This window comes from Saccopteryx bilineata, chromosome 1 (genome assembly GCF_036850765.1).
Source record: "Saccopteryx bilineata isolate mSacBil1 chromosome 1, mSacBil1_pri_phased_curated, whole genome shotgun sequence".
Classification (NCBI taxonomy): Eukaryota; Metazoa; Chordata; class Mammalia; order Chiroptera; family Emballonuridae; genus Saccopteryx; species Saccopteryx bilineata.
This window is the reverse complement of record NC_089490.1, coordinates 47,133,146-47,154,427: the sequence shown is the minus strand read 5'-3', so window position 1 is coordinate 47,154,427 and position 21,282 is coordinate 47,133,146. Positions and strand designations below refer to the sequence as shown.

Here is a 21,282-nt window from a genome sequence, read left to right as displayed (position 1 = left end):
CAAATCTAACTGAAAAACCATCTTCTGTTTCCTTCTTTCCAATTATGTATTTTCATTTCATTTATTTGAGACTTCAGATATTTTACCTTCACTAAAATCCTCTGAGTGATAGCATCAGAAGCAGCAGGTGAAATCGCTGTGACTGTGACAGGAATCTCCCCCAGGTGTGTTGGTTTGACCGGGAAAAGAACAGTCGCTCCATCCTCACTGGGAACCAGAATGGTCTGCTGGTGCCCTGTGGCATTCACTTCATTCGCAGCCATTAGAATATCAAATTTGTCACTTTTCTCAATGATCACCTTAACCTGGAAGGAAAAATTATTATCAAAGGTTTTGTACACTAAATGTTCCTCTGTACCGGGGTTGACTTTATCATGATTTCAAGTTCTACTCATCTGTGAGGCCCAAGACGAGAGAAAGATAAGATGGACTCGGCCTAGGGAACGAGGACAGGGAATCAGATAAGAAGGACTCAGCCGAGGGGGGGGGGGGCAAGGTGTCCGAGGGAACCTCACTTTCCCCTGTGCTTTCCCTATCTGCTTCAAGTATGTGGGGAGGGGCATTGTTCCGTTTCATTTCTAACCTTCAACCCACCAACATCAAATTCTCTCATCTGAAGCTTCTGAGTGGTGAGGATGTGCCCGGAAAGGTCATTTCATGTCATGGTGTTGCCACCAGCCCGATGTAACTGTCAGGCTGGGACACTGGTCTTATTGTTAGAAAAACCAGAGACAAAAGGATGAAATGTTATGACAGTCATTGAGAGTCTCCACTAAATTATCCCAAGGAAAGTGTGACTAAGACATTAGCCCTGAAGCATACATTGGTTGTAAACTTTTGTAAAGCAAATCAAAGCCACCAGTCTCATCAAGAATAGCATTTCTCTAGGCCTTATAGCTTATGAATTGTTTTCCCATTTATTTTCTCATCTGTTTCTCAAAAGATTTTCTGTAGAGATGGTAATTCCTATTCCCATTTTACAGGTGAGGAAGCTATCATTAAGTGACTGGCTGGTAAGCAGCAGAGCAGGACACTAAGCCCGGCCTCCCATCTAGAGCTTTTGCTCTGTACACTGTACCATAGTGACTAGATTAAAAACTAAAAGTTTAAAATAAGGAACAATGTCCTCTACGGACATAGTACTTAAAGAGATTATGACATGTTCATGCAGTACTCTAATAAGGTTAATGACATATTCCTAGTGGACTCTGGGCAGGTGAGGGGGGGCAATCATTTAGTTAACACTGCTATGGGCACACCACAAACAGCGAGCCTAATCTTGCCTCCCAGGGTACTGATGAGCTAAGGAGACACAGGCACGTGACTCCAAAAACAAAGCCTTGAAAACAGAATGCACTGTGTAAACGCAGGGACAACAAACATAACAGAATGGTGGGCGGGGGGCATCTTACTTTCAAGCCAGGTCTTGAATGAAATAAATTCTTGTCAACTACAGTGGACACAGAATGGCTGTGACAAGAGGCAACACATCCCCGGTGTGACCAAGACTAGGAAACAACTGCAGAAGGCAGGAGAGAGAAAGACCTGCCTCAGAGACAATATGGAAGTTGTGTGGCTAAAGTGGAGAGCTGTTGCTGAAAGGAGAGAGGAGAGCGAGAAGAGCGAGCGAATGCGTGGGCATGCCAATAGTATCCTTACACGTTAATAAGCAGAAGAGATCCCTGACAAAGTGTGTTTCTGTTCATTCCTCCAGAATGTACAAAAGGTTTATACCAGGCCCCAAACGCTACCCAACCCAGCATGTTTTCTCCATTTAAGTGATAAACAAAACCTTTAATATATTACCTCAGTGGCATCTTTCAAATAATTGAATATGGTTACTTCCAAAGCAAATTCTTCACCTCTGATCACAGAGTAGGGAAGATTCAAAAAAATGAAAAATGGCTGAAAAGCTTGTAGCTGGAACACAATGAACACATATTTTTTTCAAATCAAAATGTTTCCCATTTTATGCAATTAAAAGCAAGTCTCAAAAACCTATGAAGCTTATAACTTCACATACAAATGTCCACTTGCCTATCAACATACAGCAAAGAGCATCTTAGCACAAATAAATATGGTAAATTGATTCAATTTCTGTTAGTTAACACTACATTTTATTAAAGGCCTACTAAAAACCAGGCACCTTACGCAAATTATTTCATTTCATCATTACAACCTTAAGAAGCACGTGTTATGCTCATATTTTACAGAAATTAAATCTGAAGTTCAGAGACCCCTGTGACTAGTGTAAGATCACACTGCCAGTAAATGGAGGAGCCAGGCCTGGGTCTCAGTGTCTGAGGCCAAAGCCAAGTTCCTCTATGACTCTACTACACTTACTCCACCTATCTGCTTTAAGAGCTGCTGACCAAATCACAGAGCCCCCACTTTAGCCTCATGTGCAAAGTCTAAATGACATTCTGCTTCCTATCTTTAACCTGTGCAGACACATGTACTTCCTCATTGGTGACTCAACTCTGATACTATTGACCAAGTCCTGCAGGGGATGCTGGATTCCTCCCGTCTCCGAAGGTAAATCTCAATTTCTTTATGGCAAGCGTTTTCACTGGCAGCAGAAATTTCCTCCAGAGGTTTATTTGGACATTTGTGTGAATAGCTTAGATTGCCAGTGTTTGAGGGGTGCACTTGGCATTCGGTAGGTGAAGGTCTGCAATGCTCAGGACAATCCCAGACAACAAAAGAATTGTCCCATACCCCTCCTGAGTCTTAAATGTCTGTTCAGACTTTCATGTAGTTAAGTACCTGCTTATAACAACCTGAACTTACAGTGTAATTCCAACGCATACGTAAACCCAAAGCTTTTTTCAGTACACATAAAATTTTTCATGAATACCCCTATTTTATAAATCAAAAGAAGGTTGCATTTGTTTTGTCTGTAACTTTACTAAAACTTGTTCATGGTTTCAGAAATTGACATCACCACTGGCAGCACCCCTCAAGGTTTTCGCACTGCTAACACAATACACGGAGGCCACACTGCATCTCTGCGCATGGCGTAAATATTTATATATGTTACTACATCTTCTAGAGCAGCCATGCCTAGTTGTTTATATCCTGAAATATACATTATTTTATTATGCATTACTGTCTTTTTGTTTATTATTTCACTTAGGACATCATATCAATTTTTTAATTGAATATGTAGGTATATTATATTTTCTATAAAATTCATGTCAATTAATAAAGGGGCAAAAGAAAGTATCTGTTATAATAAGGGGCTTCAGGTGTGACAGAGGTAAGGGCTACTAGTCTATGACCAATGACAGTTACTCATTCCTCTTGCCAGTGACTGGTTCAGGAAGTGACATGTGATGCAATTTGACCAAAGAGATGAGAAGGAATGTCTGGTGAGGTATGTCTTGAGAAGTTATGTTTGTCCTTGAAATAGAGACATACAGAAATTCTCTCTGTCTTCTGAGCTTTGGAAGTGGTTGTATTTGGCCAATAATAAATTTTCTATCCAAATCTTAATATGGACCTAGCACATTTAGCTGCTTACTACAGCTCACATTCTAAAATACAAAACAGATGAAAAACAGAAAAGAAAAACCTAGAAATCTCTAAACCGTGATCAACATCATAAGCAATCATTTTTTTAAAAAATCTATTGAAGAGTTGAGACTTCCTTCACTTCATGCACTGTAACATTTATAAGCAGCACTTTCATACACTACCTCCACTGGTGAAGCTGTTAGCCCAAGGCCTAAGTCCTCAGAGATCACAAAAGCAGTAGCTACCCAAGAAGTGATAGAATCAGGTACAGTCACTTCAAATTCTTGAAAAATCCTGGAACTGAAGTCAAGATAAACATAAAAATCACAAAACCAAGAACTGGCACATTTCAAAATAAGTCAACATAACCTAAACCACTTTTTGGAAGAATATTAATTATCCAAATCATTTGCATACCTAACCTTTTTAATTTATGCATAAAACAGCAAGGAAGAGGCCACAGAAAGGTGATAGTGATCCATATTGAAATAAAAGCTTTCTGCCGTGTTTATATCTTAAGAATAAACATTATTTTCATAAATTTTTAATAAATGTTTTTCACATGATTCTCATTTTGTCTCTCAATTTGCATACCAGTTTCCCTCTGTGTCCAAATCAATGCTATTATTTGTTGGGTATTTTTTTAGGTGTGACCTGTGTCTTATGTCTTATTCCACCTTTCCATAAATGGCTGATTATAGAATACATATAGATTTCATGATTTACCTGCTCAGTCATCCAGCCAGGTAGCACAGGGTTTGTCATCAAAGCTAAGTTCCTTACATGCCCACATCTGTCTTCCCTGTGGTGGCTCACAGGGATGTGTTATTGGGAGCCACAAGGTAGAGGGGGAAGCCATGAGTGCACCCCACACTGAGGCAACAAGTATACTCTTGGCAATTTCTCAACAATGAGAACTAAAAGACTTCAAGAAAGTTAAAATCATCTTTAATTAGGAAAAAACCTATCTTCTACTTAATGATACTTTGTTACAATTTGCATGTGTCCTTATTAAATACTATATTTACATACAATAAACATTCTGAAATAAAAAACCTTTTGGTCTATTTACTATAGTACTGATCCATATATTTGTACTTGTACATTAGAAAGAGGCAAAACTTCTTTAAAACTAACACTAAACAAAATATACAGGGACAAACAACTTTATAAATTTTTACCCTATGTTGGTGTCCAGCCAAATCCAAGTCTCTGGAAAATGCTTTCTGACATGCGGATTACCAGCTGAAGAAAAGTCATATGAATCTAACCAGTATCCTTCATTTTCTTCCGGGTAGTCAGTAAATGCTATACTTTCATCTAAAAATAAACATTGACAACTCATAGATAGAGAGCAGGCTGACAGCTAGGGGGAGGGGTTGGGGAAGGGGATGAAGAGATTGAGCAAAAACAGGGGGAAATTCTTGGACATGGACAGCAGTGTGGTGATTGCTGCGAGGTGGGGGCGATGTGGAGAATGGGGTGGAGGGATACATGGAGACCAACAGAGACTGGACTTAGGGCGGGGGGAGGTACACGCAATACGGTGTACAGAGATGTGTTGTAGAACCGGGCATCTGAAGTCTGTATAACTTTGTTACTCAGTATCAGCCCAATAAATTCAACTAAAAAAAGAGAGAAAAATAAAAATAAACATTGACAATGGTTAGGAAAAAAGTCACCGCAAAGAATGATTATAAACTTAGTCTACAGAATTGCAGCATCTCTCAGCTGAACGGGACATCAGAGTTCATTGTCCAATCTTCTCATTTTGCAGATGAGAAATATGAGAATTAAATGACTTACCCAATACCACGTGGCCAATTATAGCCAAGAGAACACTAATAAAAAAGTGTCCTGCCCTCATGGCCTATACCTGAAAAACTAACTTATAATTCAGTTGTTAAAAAAAAAAAATCAGTTAAATCTCACATTTTTAAAGCTGCCTCCAATGTTGCTTTTCTTCTCTTTTTAGCTAACACTGATTACCATTGGCTACAATAGTTGTAAGATGCTACTAATTTTATTCTTATTAAAAAGCCATATTGCCATACAGACTCTAGATCACCTATCTCTATTTTTGCAACTCATCTGTATGTCCAAAATTACTTAATAGTAAAATATAAAAGCATAATACTATAGCAGGTACCAAGGCTGCAAAGATGAATGCAATGAGCTCTGCTCATAGTCTATGGAGGAGACCGACAAATAGGAAACTGTACCAAACATGGTAAGACCAATAATAGACATACATAAAATGTCTATTACGCAGAAAATGGTTGATTTTACACAGACTCTGAATGATGAAAAGAGTATGGCTAGGGCGGGGGGGTCTATTTTGCATTGTTTTGGGCATCCCATTTTCCTTAAGTCTCCAGATAAAGAGAATCCCACATCTAATATCCCATGCTGAAGGCTTTGTATATAATCCTTTAAGTAATATTGACCCATTAAAGGTTTTTAAGTAAGTAGAAACATGCTCTAACCCAGGGGTCCCCAAACTTTTTACACAGGGGGCCAGTTCACTGTCCCTCAGACCATTGGAGGGCCAGACTATAAAAAAAACTATGAACAAATCCCTATGCACACTGCACATATTTTAAAGTAAAAAAAACAAAACGGGAACAAATACAATATTTAAAATAAAGAACAAGTAAATTTAAATCAACCAACTGATCAGTGTTTCAATGCTCCTCTCACTGACCACCAATGAAAGAGGTGCCCCTTCCGGAAGTGCAGCGGGGGGCGGATAAATGGCCTCAGGGGGCCGCATGTGGCCCGCGGGCCATAGTTTGGGGACCCCTGCTCTAACCCATGTTTACATGACAACTCTGGCTTCAGTGTGAACAGTGGTTGAGAGCTAGAAATAGAGGTAGGCAAACTGTCAGTCAAGAAGCTAGAGCAATGGTCAAGGAGACACTGATAAGGGCCTGAAACCAAGGAAAGGAGAGGAAGGATAGTCTCAAGAGATAATTCTCTATCTCTTTGGATGGATGACCTCTCTGTATGCCCACGGCACACTGCACTTCTTCCATCAGCACCCTCTTCGAACTGTATGTTGCTTTGCCCCACTAGACCACGGTGGAAGCTCCACTGCCTCATACATGCTAAGCATGCAATTAATATCATCACTGTCTTCTGAATAATGAATAAACAAACTGAATCTGAGGGATAATGTAACAGCTAATTACAGACTTATCAGTGCCAAACACGTGTTAAGCATTTATATACTTTTGAATTTAACCTCACAATAACCCTCAAATACAAAAAAAATATTATTAGTCTTCTACTTCAGGGGGAAAACTGTGGCTTAGAGAGGTTAATTGATGTTCTCAGTCATGAAGCCAGAATTCAAAGCCAGAAGTATTTGATGGGAAATTCCTTCCCTAACCACTATGCTGTTACATATCAGACAGGAAGCAAGGACGAGTTCTGAGTTTTTGATTTACATATCTGAGTAAATAACAATTTCAATCAAAACATATTAAGGAAGAGTGAGGCAGCAAGACAAGATCATAAACCTGGTTTGTGACCTACTGAATTTAAGGTATTTGTGGAGCCTCAGGGTGCAGATACGGAGGGGTAAGATCAACAGTCAAGTCACTCTACAGCTGAGTTGATGGAGAAGATGTCAGGGAAGGACGAAGGACTAGGGAAGAATTCTACTAAAGTTATTAACCATGTGGTCCAGGCCAGGTATTAGAGGAAAGGTGAGGCAGAAGGAGCTAAAAACCCAGAATAACGAGAGGTCAAGACCAAAGAAGACATTTAATAGTGTTTCAGGGGAGTGAGGAAATACGCAAGGTAGAAGAACAGGCATTTGAAATGTTAGGAGTAGAGCCATGTTCACATGATAATATGACGTTGGGTGACTACTGTTTCCATAGCAGTGATCACAAGACAGCGCACATTAGATGGATCAACCACATGGATGTTCAAATCCCCCAGGATGACAACAGGAGTGAGACTTTGAGTCTTTTGTGAGAACATCGATATATACATATAGGGAGAATGGGAAAGTAGGTGACTTCAATTTTGATTAAAGGAATTATAATTAAAATTTCTGAGCTTCAAATAATAAAGGGCTTTTAACTGAGGACTGTTGAACAACAGTCTTAAAGCAGCTAAGAAAAAGTAGCCAAATATATATATATCTCCTATGTCCCTACTGACCCTGATCCAGAAGAAAAGCAGATAAATAAATGTTCATTTGAGAAGGTTTCTAGGGATACAATATGCTAGTAAGAGGATCAGGTTTCTTTTGTTATTGTGAAAAGGCAGAAGAAGATTCTCAGAAAAGGTAAAGGGTATGGAGTGTTACTAATGGGTATGACAGTGGGCATCTGGAGTTGATAAGTAAAGATGAACAAAGATGGGTAATATAGCTGAAACTGAGAGAATGAAAAAAGGTAGATTGCTTGGAAGGTTGTTTAGGATAGATAATTATATGAAGAAAGCTAAATGCACCATATGTCTTCAATGCATAGAGATTATAATAACTCCACAAAATCTTTAAGACTATAAAATTATCCTTTTAGTTTCAGGAGAAGGGCCCAGGTATGTGGCAAGAACTAAATCAATGACAAAGAGCTTAGTGTGGAAAAACTGAGAACACCCGACAAAAAATAGGGAGTTTAGGGACAAAAACTAGGACAATTCTGAAGCCTCTTGAAATGATATTAGTATAACTTTACCTGAAAGAAAAGAGAACAACTTCTGTAATTACCTATTCTCATTTCTACATTTCCTCAGTCAAAACATCTTATGAGGCCCTGGCCGGATGGCTCAGTGGTAGAGCGTCGGCCTGGCATGCAGAAGTCCCGGGTTCGATTCCCAGCCAGGGCACACAGGAGAAGCGCCCATCTGCTTCCCCACCCCACCCCCCTCCTTCCTCTCTGTCTCTCTCTTCCCCTCCTGCAGCCGAGGCTCCATTGGAGCAAAGATGGCCTGGGTGCTGGGGATGGCTCCTTGGCCTCTGCCTCAGGCGCTAGAATGTCTCTGGTTGCAACAGAGCAACGCCCCAGATGGGCAGAGCATCACCCCCTGGTGGGCATGCTGGGTGGATCCCAGTCGGGCGCATGCGGGAGTCTGTCTGACTGTCTCTCCCCGTTTCCAGCTTCAGAAAAGTATAAAAAATAAAATTTAAAAAAAACAAACATCTTATGACTTTCTTCCTAAAAGTAAACTTATTATTAGCTGAGTGGCCAATTGTATTTAGCAGTCCAGGGAATTAGGATATATAGATGTGATCTTGCCAGGAAGAACTCAAATTGAGGCGATGAGTGTATGTTTGTGTGTATCTGTGTCTCTGTGTGTGTCTGCACATGCCAACATACTTTATGGTATCCAGGCTACATTCTAGGTGAACATCAAAAAGTTAGAGAACAAAAATGTGTCAAAAATGTATCGCTCCTTTTATCTAATTCCAAAATAATATCACAGTTTAGAATACAGATTGAAAGAATAGGATCTTCCAGTATGTCCAAAAAGGAATATGAAAAATGAACCTCAAAGAATTAAGAAAGCAAATGGAAAGCATTCATTTCAAAGAGCTAGACAGAAGCCCAGTTGAGCACTGCATGTCACAGTCCAGGTATACTTCCAAGTACATTCAACACCAAACATTTCATGATAAAAGAACAGAAAATAAAAATCACAGTATCCATGTTCAATCAGAAAGTATTCATACCTACATACGTAATTTTAAATACCTGAAAAGCATATTGCCAAGTTTTACTTACAAACACCATCAATGTAATCCTTCACAAGGCTTGCATCTGTCAATACCCAGAGATCACATTCCTAGGAAGAATAATCAACATTTTCTCTTAAAAGTTTAATGCTCTCTCACTTGTCACAGCAGTCTTCCATACGCCTAACTAACTCTTACTCATTTGTTTTTAACTCTTGCTCATTTTTGAGTATTTAAGTATGTACATGAACATGCATTCTTTCTCTCTCTCCCTCCCCCATACACAGATACAGATAAACACACACGCGCGCGCGCACACACACACACACGCACACTCATAACAAGCCAAGGAAAGTGATATAAAGGAAAGAAATTATTTGTTTGACAATTCCATTAATTTCTCTAACCATGAGTTTTTCCATTTGCTTTTAAAACTGGAAGGATGATTATCTTTCCATTTCAAATTACACTTATATAACAGTCTACACTTCAGCAACACATTTAATAAAAGGTTAACATTTCATCATTTAGATCATTAAGTCTAAAAGTGTTTGCAAGAGTAAGATACTAATATCTTTTTAAATACAGCAAACTAAACATACCTGAAAGACTGCAAAAGAATTCATGAACATGCCTAAATAATATCCTGTGTTATAAAGTTCCAACTCATGGACCACCTAAGGAGGAGATAAAAAATATGGAATGGATAGGTTCCTAGCAACCTGTTCTGCCCTCTGCAATATTTCTTACACGTAACTTAGATAAGACACAGCCCACATACTTATCAAATTTGAAAATGACATAAATGGAGAAATAATGAATACGTGAATGCCTTGTTCATGATTCAGTCAAAATTACACTTCTTATTTAAATTTATTTTTAGTCTGTTTAGCAATCAAGAGATCCTAAGAAGTATGGACTTGAATTTTTCCCAGGAGGAATTTAAGTGTCACTGGTTGACACTTAACAAATCAGGGTCAGCATTAAAAATAACCAATACTTGGGGCAGAGATAAGATAAATTCAATGGTTAAAATGAATTCTTCACTATATCAGTTAAAAGAATTTTAAATAACACAAAGATAAAATTCATAAAAGATGAAATGTAAATTATCAATATGAAGAAAAAATATTCAACCTCATTGATCATCAAAGCAATGCAAATTACAACATCCTAAAGATCTTTTTTTTTTTCAATGAGACATTTGCATGTATCATATTAACAATGTTATTTTTTAAGAACAGTACTCATTGCTAGCAGGAGTAAGTAAAATAGGAAGTTCTTAAAAAAGTTAAACACAGAATTAGAATATGGCCCAGCAATTGCATATACATACATATATATATATATATATATATATATATCCAAAAATAAGTGAAAACAGAGACTCAAAGAAATACCTGTAAGCCAATGTTCATCGCAGCATTAGCCATAATAGCCAGAACACAGAAACAACCTAATCACCCATCAATAGAAGAATGGATAAACAAGATGTAGCATTATCCATACAACAGAATACTATTCAGCCATAAAAATCAATAGTTCTGACACAAGCTACAATATGGGTGAACCTTGAAAACATTATGCTAAGTGAAATAAGGACAAATATTAAATGATTCTATTTACCTGAAATAGCTGAAATAGATAAACTCATAAAGCAGAATTAGAGATTACCAAGGGCTGGGGGAAGGGAAGAATGGGGAGTTCTTCCTTAATGGCTACAGAGTCTCTGTTTGGAGTGATGAAAAAGTTTTGGAAAGGCACTGAGTGGCTGTACAACATTATGAATGTAATTTCTGCCACTGAATTATACTGTTAAGAATTACATTTTTGCCCTGGCCAGTTGGCTGAGTGGTAGATCGTCAGCCTGGTGTATGGATGTCCCAGGTTTGATTCCCAATTAGGACACACAGGAGAAGTGCCCATCTGCTTTTCCAGCTCTCCCCCTCTCGCTTCTCTCTTTCTCTCTCTCTCTCTCTCTTCTCCTCCCACAGCCATGGCTCGATTGGAGCAAGATGGACTTGGGAGCTGAGCAACGGAGCAGTGCCCCAGATGGTCAGAGCATTGCCCCCTAGTGTGCTTGCCGAGTGGATCCCGGTTGGGGAGCATATGGGAGTCTTTCTTGCTTCCCCTCCTCTCACTGAATAATAAAAAAAATTATACTTTTATGTTATATACACATTCTACTACAATAAAAAAGTTAAGATATTATACCCTTTTAGTAAATATTTTAATACATCTCTCTTATTTACATTAGCATTAACCAGACAAATTAACACAAAATCAGAAATGAAAATCATAAAAGGATGTACGTAGAAGTTGGTGCTGGCCATTTGGCTCAGTGGATACAGTGTTGGCCCAGCATGCTGACTTCCTGGGTTTGATCTCGAGTCAGGGCACAAGTGAGAAGCAACCATCTGCTTTTCTTCCCCTTTCTCCCTCCCTTCTCTCTCTCTCCTCCCCTCTCACAGCCAGTGACTCAACTGGTTTATGACAGCCTCAAGTGCTGAAGATAGTTCAGCTGGCCTAAGCATTGGTCCTGGGCATTGAGGATAGCTCAGTTGATTCAAGCATCGGCCCCAGACAGGAGGTGCCAGGTGAATCCTGGTCAGGATGCACACAGGAGTCTATCTCCCCTCCTCTCACTTAAAATAAAATTTTTTATTATTTTTTTATTTAGTGAGAGGAGAGGAGGCCAAGACAGACTCCTATACATGCCCCTACCCAGATCCACTGGCAAGCCCACTAGGGGGCGATGCTCAGCCCATCTGAGGCTCTTGCTCCTTTGCAACTAGAGCCATTTTTTTAGTGCCTGAGGCAGAAGCTATGGAGCCATCTTCAGAGCCCAGGGCCAACTCATTCCAATTGAGCCATGGCTACAGGAGGGGAGGATAAAAGAAAGAGAGAGAGAGAGAGAGAGAGAAAGAAGGGGGAAGCGGAGGGGTGGAGAAGCAGATAGGCACTCCTTCTGTGTGCCCTGACCAGGAATCAAACCCGGGACTTCCACACACCGGGCCCATACTCTACCAGAGACAATTGGCCAGGGCATAAAATAAAATTTAAAAATTTTAAGATTGGCCCTGGCCGGTTGGCTCAGTGGTAGAGCGTCGGCCTGGCATGCGGAAGTCCTGGATTCGATTCCCGGCCAGGGCACACAGGAGAAGTACCCATCTGCTTCTCCACCCCTCCCCCTCTCCTTCCTCTCTGTCTCTCTCTTCCCCTCCTGCAGCCGAGGCTCCACTGGAGCAAAGATGGCCCAGGCGCTAGGGATGGCTCCATGGCCTCTGCCTCAGGCGGTTGAGTGGCTCTGGTGGCAACAGAGTGATGCCCCGGATGGGCAGAGCATCACCCCCTGGTGGGCATGCCGGGTGGATCCCAGTCGGGTGCATGCGGGAGTCTGTCTGACTGCCTCCCCGTTTTCAGCTTCAGAAAAATACAAAAAAAAAAAAAAAGAAAAAAAGTTTTTAATTATACGTAGAAATTTTTAAAAACCAAACAAGTTTAAAATTAAACACCAAAACCATTGTTTCTGCTATGCCGATGACAACCACTATTACATCCATGGTAAGCAAACGTGGTGCTAGAATAGGCACTAAGAAGAAAACAACAGAATGAGAAAACACAATTTCATACTACCTCAACAGGTTGGCAAATACAGTTATTAGCCCAGCAATAGACAATGGAGACAGAGCCAGACATAATGGAAAGAAAAAGTCTTCAGTTCCATGACTCAAATTCTGTCCCGGAACACAAATACATGTAAAATCACATCCTGCTGACAGCCAGGCGTGAGCTGATGAAATAATCTAGGAAGAGGTGTCAATCACACTGACTCAATAAAAAGGCACAGCAAAAGCTGCCGCTTGGGCTAATGAAGGAAAGGCTGCTGTCTGAAATTATCCCTGGAAGATCTAGTACACTTAAATTATTCTAAGGCAGCAGCGCATATAAATTTCACAAGAATGAAAGAAGCCAAAGTGATCTATTATCACAGCCTACTGACTCCCTCCTTCAGAGCTAACTCTGGCAAAACAATAGAAACAAGCAAGAAACTTGGGTGTGTGGGATGAGAAAACCCTGGAAGAGTGCAGAATGTCTTGAATGGTTGTGTTGGGAGGGAGTGGATGGCGAAAAGCTACTAAAGGCAGCAGATAAGGGGCTGGAAAAAAGGTTTTTAGGCTCTGCTCTTGCTTCTGACCAGGCATAGCCTCAGGAAGCTCATTCATTGCAATTTCACTGCCAAAAATCACCAGTGGCGACAGCAACCCAAACTACCTGTGCAGGGGTCTGGAAAGTAGTAGCCGGCCAGCACCTCTGCGCTTCTGGTGTGAGAACATGAGGGAAATATGTGGACACACCCCCTAGCCTTCAAGCATTCACTCTTCCTCCCCTTCTTCTCCAAATCCTCAAGGCTGATGGATCACCTCCCTGGTGCTGCGTTGCTCTAAGAGCTTAAATAAGAAATACTAAAGAGCCCTGGCCAGTTGGCTCAGTGGCCTGGAGTGCAGAAGTCCCGGGTTTGATTCCCGGCCAGGGCACACAGGAGAAGCGCCCATCTGATTCTCCACCCCTCCCCCTCTCCTTCCTCTCTGTCTCTCTCTTCCCCTCACGCAGCCGAGGCTCCACTGGAGCAAAGATGGCCTGGGCGCTGGGGATGGCTCCTCGGCCTCTGCCCCAGGTGCTAGAGTGGCTCTGATCGCAACAGAGCGACGCCCCGGAGGGGCAGAGCATCGCCCTCTGGTGGGCAGAGCGTCACCCCTGGTGGGCGTGCCAGGTGGATCCCGGTCGGGCGCATGCGGGAGTCTGACTGTCTCTCCCCGTTTCCGGCTTCAGAAAAATACAGAAAAAAAAAAAAAAAAAGAAATACTAAAGAGAAGGAGGCAGTACACAGCGCAGATCAAGAGTAGCTCTCTAGTCCCTGCAACTCGATCTCTTCCCTTGCTTTAAATTCACAAGATGTAAACAGAATATGGTGTTCAGCCTTCTCCAAAAGACATTATCAGTGTAGCTTCCAAACCAACTAGACATTCAAAGAGTGTAACTTCCATAAAAGACATCCAGCCAGACAAAAGAGCACATAAAACAGAATATTGAAAAAGTCAGCTCAACATTTAAAGTAAACATAGTAAATATACATAAGGAAATAGGGATTATATAGCAATATAAAACAAGAACAGGCCCTGGCCAGCTGACTCAGCAATAGAGCATCGGCCAGTGTACGGATATCCCAGGTTCAATTCCCAGCCAGGGCACAGAGAAGAGGAGCCCATCTGCTTCTCCACCCCTCCCCCTCTCCTTTCTCTCTGTCTCTCTCTTCCCCTCCCGCAGCCAAGGCTCCACTGGAGCAAAGTTGGCGCAGGCGCTGAGGATGGCTCCATGGCCTCTGCCTCAGGTGCTAAAATGGCCCCGGTTGCAACAGAGCAACGCCCCAGAGGGGCCGAGCACCACCCCCTGGTGGGCATGCCGAGGGGGGGGGGGAATCCTGGTCAGGCGCATGTGGGAGTCTGTCTCTCTGCCTCCCCGCATCTCACTTCAGAAAAAAAAAAAAACTAACGAAAGGTTAAAAATAAAATGATAGAAAAATATATCAGGCAGGTGTAAACCTCAGGAAAGCTGGGGCAGAAATCCTAATATCTGACAATATTTAATGTAAATAATAGAGAGATAGAGACAGAGACAGACAGACACACAGAGAGCATGAGCACTAAATAATTATGTGTGTATCAGAGGCTGATTAAGGTCGGTTGAGGCCCTAGGCACGAAGAAAATATCTGGGTTTCTTAAAAAACTTGGTGTCGGCCCTGGCTGGTTGGCTCAGTGGTAGAGCATCGGCCTGGCATGTAGAAGTCTCAGGTTCGATTCCTGGCCAGGGCACACAGGAGAGGCACCCATCTGCTTCTCCACCCCTCCCCCTCTCCTTCCTCTCTGTCTCTCTCTTCCCCTCCCACAGCGAGGCTCCATTGGAGCAAAGATGGCCCGGGCGCTGGGGATGGCTCCTTGGCCTCTGCCCCAGGCGCTAGAGTGGCTCTGGTCATGGCAGAGAGACGCCCCGGAGGGGCAGAGCATGCCCCCTGGTGGGCAGAGCGTCGCCCCCTGGTGGGCGTGCCGGGTGGATCCCGGTCGGGCGCATGCGGGAGTCTGTCTGACTGTCTCTCCCGGTTTCTAGCTTCAGAAAAATACAAAAAAAAAAAAAACACAAAAACAAACTTGGTGTCATTAGAAAAATGTGTCAAGTTAGGGTTTTGCGGGCCCTTCAGAAGTCAGGGCCCAGGACACGCACCCAGTGCACCCACTGTTAAATCCACCTCTGGTGTGTATGCGTGTGTGTGTGTGTGTGTACATACATATAGAAGAAAAAATGAAATATTTATTAAGATCTTTATAAAGCTGTAAAATGAGCTGTTATAATATTTAGTTAAATCAAATTAATATGATATATACTTTTTAGAATAATGTGAATTTTAGAAAAATTAAGAGTAAAATACAACCAATGAGTTTTACAGGAATTTTTTTAAGGGATTGAGAAAAATTAGCTATAAAGGCTGAAACAAGTATAACTTTTCTCAAGAGGATTAATTATACAACAAGATGACCAAATTAACCTAAACATATATATCTCTCTTCCTGACATGTTATCCACTGTACTGAATCAATTAACAGGTATAAGTCATATAATCTAGTTTTCAACTGGCAACGGCAGGCAAGGCTATATCAAGAACTTAACAATTAAAAATGAAAAGACTAATAAGGAGGGGATCAGTCTGTGTAAACCTAGATGTTCATACACCACTTGCTTTGTGAATTTTCTGCAGATTCACATGATTTCACCCCCTCAATACCTTGCAAATTCCTGATTCAATGGGTACTATAATTACTCATAACCATTACAGATAGCCAAAATAGAAAGCACTTCAAAACTATCAAAAGCTCTCCTCCCCAATGTCACCCAGAATGGGGCAAGTCAATTTCCCCCTACTGCCTCGTCTGAAATTAAAATAGAATATAAAAATGAGGGAAACATCCGCATGGTGTTTCTCATGGAAGAGAGCAAACGCCTGACCACACAAACCTCTTTACAACAGCAGAACTGAAATGCGGATCCTTTTTCATTTGGAAGCTTCACTGGTCGCGGACTTTGTACTTGACAAGCAACTAATGAAATTTCCTGCATATATATGAAGTAATGTAATAGTTTCTCTTTTCTCTTTAACAAGCTTTTATTTTTTAATGAAAATGGGCTGCACTCACATTTTCCATTGTGATATCATTTAAGGCACCCATCAGGTTCACACTTTTGTCAACAGCTACAATCCCAACTTTGGAGTGGGGCTGAGTCACGGAGATCCTAAGAGAGACTTTCTCAGATGGTCCAGCATTAGCTTTACTCCAAAACAGGTTTACCTAAGAGAGGGCGGAAACAGGATTGATCTCACTAAAGCATTGTTTACATGTCTTAACCAATAACAGATCAATGACTCAAAATCTAGCAAAAATTCTACATTTGCCTTGGCTCACAGATCACTCGAAAACCATAAATAAACCTTCTCTAGGAAAAATAATAAAAAGGAAAAAAAAAAAAAAAACTTTACTCCCGCAGTGTTTGCAAGTGATGGAACTTCTCACAATGGCATCAGTCTGAATTACCCTCCTCTTTTCTCCCTTTCCTCTTCCCTTTCTCCATCCCTTACAACTCAGCTCCCAGCCAGCGCTGAAGAGAAAACAGCAGTGTCTGGCATACCCGGGGAAGGTGGCAGCTTTTAATGAGAACAACGGTTCATTTTTAATATGCAGAAAATAACCCAGTTCCACTCGGCACCTCTGCAATCAGGTTAATTTTCAGAGTGGGATACAGGGGGCTTCCTGAGCAAGCTATACACCCTGGGCTATAATAATCGCCAGTGTACTTTGAGACCAGGCTCCGCACAGACCTCCACATGCAAGGTCGCCAAGCTTTTAGTAATTTTGCCCTGGGTTAGTTTCCAGGCTGATGAAATGGATAAACCAAAGCCTGGCTCTGCTTTCACATATCACTGCGGACAGCCTCACTCCTTCCGCCACCCTTCAGTTCACTATCACACAAATATCAACACCACAGATTCTATGTTGCTGCCTAAATTCATGCCAGAGCAATATGGACTACACCACTTGAGTGATCCTAAAAGAGCTTCATAGGTTTGAGTTAAAGTCTTAAAACCAAGAATATTAACTTAAAATAAGACCCACAGTGCCTAATAATTTCACATTCAAAAATACATATGTAGCCCTGGCCAGCTGGCTCAGCGGTAAAGCATCAGCCCAGTGTGTGGAAGTCTCGAGTTTGATTCCCGGCCAGGGCACACAGGAGAAGCGCCTATCTGCTTCTCCACCCCTCCCCCTCTCCTTTCCCTCTGTCTCTCTCTTCCCCTCCCATAGCCAAGGCTCCATTGGAGCAAAGTTGGCCCGGGTGCTGAGGATGGCTCCATGGCCTCCATCTCAGGTGCTAGAATAGCTCGGATTGCAGCAGAGCAATGCCCCCGGTGGGCTGAGCTGGGTGGATCCTGGTCAGGTGCATGCGGGAGTCTGTCTGCCACCCCTGCTTCTCACTTCGGAAAAATACAAAAAAAAAAAAAAAATACATATGTAATAACTAAATATGAATAAGTTTAACTCAAGTTCTAGAAATGAATATAAATGTCTAGCCAGTTTGGTTTGATGATACTTTTCTAAAGAAATATTACATTTCTCAGACTTCACTAATATAAAGTTTTCTTTTAAACATCATTACCTTAAATCTTACCTTATTTTTAAAAACAAGCTGAACAGGAATTTTTAGAACATCATTTATAATTTCCCCATCATCTTCAATGTAATAAACAATTACACAGGCTTTTGGAGCCCAAGATTCTTCTGGTGTTAAAAAGAAAGTTGATGAATTTTGTTTGCCTACAGCCACCAACTGTCCCCTGGATACTACCTGAAAAAAATAAATAGTAGTTGAGTTTCATTTTATGCTAAAGCTAGTGAGAATTTCAACTCCAGCTACATTTATATAAATTTTAACTATACACACATATTTTTGGCTTAAAACAATGTCAAAGTCATTTTGAATGCCAGAAAATTTACAATAGCCACAATCGGGAGCAACCATTTATTGGTACGAATGGATAAGGAGGATGTAGCACATATATACAACAGAATATTGCTCAGCCATATAAAAAGTGAAATCTGGCCCTGGCCAGTTGGCTCAGCGGTAGAGAGTCGGCCTGGCGTGCGGGGGACCAGGGTTCAATTCCCGGCCAGGGCACATAGGAGAAGCGCCCATTTGCTTCTCCACCCCCTCCCCTCCTTCCTCTCTGTCTCTCTCTTCCCCTCCCACAGCCAAGGCTCCATTGGAGCAAAGCTGGCCCGGGCACTGGGGATGGCTCCTTGGCCTCTGCCCCAGGCACTAGAGTGGCTCTGGTCGCAACAGAGCGACGCCCCGGAGGGGCAGAGCATCGCCCCCTGGTAGGCAGAGCGTCGCCCCTGGTGGGTGTGCCGGGTGGATCCTGGTCGGGCGCATGCGGGACTCTGTCTGACTGTCTCTCCCCGTTTCCAGCTTCAGAAAAATACAAAAAAAAAAAAAAAAGTGCAATCTTACCATCTGCTACCATGAGGACGGGCCTAGAGGGCCTTATGCTAAGTGAAATAAGTCAGAGAATGATTTCACATATTTGTGAAATTTAAAGAGCAACACAAATGAACAAACAAAACAAGACAGAAACTCAGAGAGATACAGAGAATAAACCGATGGTTCTCAGATGAGAGAAGGGTAGGGGGACGGACAAGAAGATGAAGGCAGTTTAAAAGCACAAACTGTATGGTGCCAGACAGGTCTTAGACTTATCATGGTGATCACTTCATAAGGTATATAAATGTCCAATCACTATGTTGTATATCTGAAAATAATATAATATTGTATGTAGACTATCGTTTAAAATAAATATATTTTTTTAATTTTTGAAGACTATTTTTGAGTGGAAGGAATGCAGAGCGCCCCTGGGAGGCCTGGACTAGCAAAACTGCATGGCTGTGGGGAAGAACTTTATTTTCTTTTTTTTTGTTTTTCTTATATTTTATAATTTTCTACAGTGACAATATGTGGAACAGCTAATAGAAATTTAAATTTTTAAAGTTAAATTTTAAACATGATGCAACATTTAATTATCCCTCTTAAATAGGAAATGCAAATATAGGCAAAGAAAAATCAAGCTATTATGATTACAGTATAAAAGGGCAGTCTTTAGCCTGTGAGGGGGGTCAAGCTAAATTTTAAAAAGTTTAGTCTAGACATCATTTAGGCAGACACCATGTAAGATGATTCCATAACAGATCATAAATTTAGATTCTATAACAGATTACCATGTAGCTTAAGTCCTTCAATTGCTTGTTGCCTCTAACCACCAACTCAAAAGGTGATCCCACCTAGAGAAAACATCTTAATTAATACATACATATTAATGGCATAAGAATATAATTATATTGTAATTATCAAGTGCTGGTGAGCATTACCTCTATATTTCCCTCTCTGGTTTTTAGCTGGATATATGTTTTGCTAGGAGATGTAAAGACGCCGTGAACCGCCAGGCTACCGACACTATTAAGAAAAGAGGCCTACGACAAAAGGAAGGGGAGCTGTCAATCTTCACCTTTAGCAACACCTTGAGAAAAGATGCTCCCTGCGGAACCATTACTGAAAAGCAAATGCACTTTTATTTTATGTTCATGCAAGAAAAATACATTCCCCAGACGTTGGCTCCTTATCATTTCAAAGCTTATACTATAAACAAAGTCACAGCTGCGACACACGCACGGAAGAGGGGCTTCAACATCACGGTCTACGAGGAAAAAGCACAGTCCTAACTCATCTCAGAAACAAAGGTGCGCTGTCAGGAGGCACCGTGAGGAGAGAGAATGAAGTGGAAAAGGACTCCTTTCCTTCTCTCCACAACACAGAACTCATTTATAAGCAAGAAATCGTCTTAGGCCACTTGGTCCGTCGACAGTCAGAGGGAACCCGGAGTGGCAGGGCCAGCGCGCCACAAGAAAGGTAACGGGAACGGTCACGCGTCTTAGATGAACCTCTCTTGGGAAAGAGGTCAGCAAAGGAGTGTAAGTGAGAAGAGAAATACTCCTCTTTCATTTCAGCTCCTGCCAAAATATAATTTCAAGTGACTGAATGTCAGCCTAGACCGGGAGTTCAGGGAGCTTCTCCATCGTATCTTCAGATTGCTGGATTTCACTGTGTTTCTTCATCGTGAACATACAAGGAAGCATTCAGTCTAACTCACAGCCACTGTCATCAAATTACTTTTAACGCTTCTTCCATTTTTTAGAAATAGAAACGTGTCCATTTCCTGTGTACTTTGACTTCTGACAGATTGAGTGCCTACCACAGATTACAATTTTAATGATGTTAGTACAGAAACATAATGAAGGAAAACAAATAGTACCTTTAATTGCAGTTCAGTGGAATCATCCAGAATTGGGAATTCAATCTTAAATATTCCATTTGGGGGGAGAGTATAATTTATGGTCTGAACAGCTGTTTCCTCATTTCTACTGTCCCATCTGCTCTCATACTCTGTAGAGTTTCTCTGTGTCCATGTCTGTGTCACCATTATGACGACATTATTTTTTCTTTCTTCAAGAGTCAGTTGCTTGCCATCAGAACGGAATACCTTCACCTAATTGTCAACACATGACATTTTAAAAACAAGTAACAAGAGCCCTGGCCAGAGAGCTTAGTTGTTTTGAGCATCATCCCCAAGCTCAGAGGTTGCCAGTTTGACCCCCAGTTAAGACACATACAGGAACAAACATTCCTATCTTTCTCCTGGCTCTTTCCCTTCCTCGCTCTGAAATCAATAACATGAACATTTTGAAAACAGGTAAAAAAGAAGCAAATAATTTAAGTTCAGTTAAATTCAGTTTCCATCTATACCATTCCTTTAAAATCAAACTCTCAAAATTACTAGTGGTACCCTAACTTCCAGATAAAGGGGTCTCTCTCAGAGGCATGTGACACCAGACCACTCCCTTCTTGGTTTTATGGCTTC

General features: G+C 41.3%; 1 protein-coding gene across 1 annotated transcript in view; it reads right to left on the bottom strand.

Annotated features, from left to right (window-relative positions):
* The window catches only part of CD109 (CD109 molecule), a 146,918-nt gene that overhangs the window by 37,648 nt on the left and 87,988 nt on the right, over window positions 1-21,282 (bottom strand). The window contains exons 11-21 of the mRNA XM_066253712.1: window positions 20,677-20,910; window positions 19,736-19,837; window positions 19,586-19,648; window positions 17,985-18,161; window positions 16,457-16,609; window positions 9,811-9,885; window positions 9,258-9,318; window positions 4,698-4,836; window positions 3,699-3,816; window positions 1,807-1,920; window positions 87-305 (exon numbers count right to left, since the gene is read on the bottom strand). Of these exons, the coding sequence (XP_066109809.1) occupies window positions 87-305; window positions 1,807-1,920; window positions 3,699-3,816; window positions 4,698-4,836; window positions 9,258-9,318; window positions 9,811-9,885; window positions 16,457-16,609; window positions 17,985-18,161; window positions 19,586-19,648; window positions 19,736-19,837; window positions 20,677-20,910 (1,455 nt within the window). The remainder of the gene's footprint in view (window positions 1-86; window positions 306-1,806; window positions 1,921-3,698; window positions 3,817-4,697; window positions 4,837-9,257; window positions 9,319-9,810; window positions 9,886-16,456; window positions 16,610-17,984; window positions 18,162-19,585; window positions 19,649-19,735; window positions 19,838-20,676; window positions 20,911-21,282) is intronic.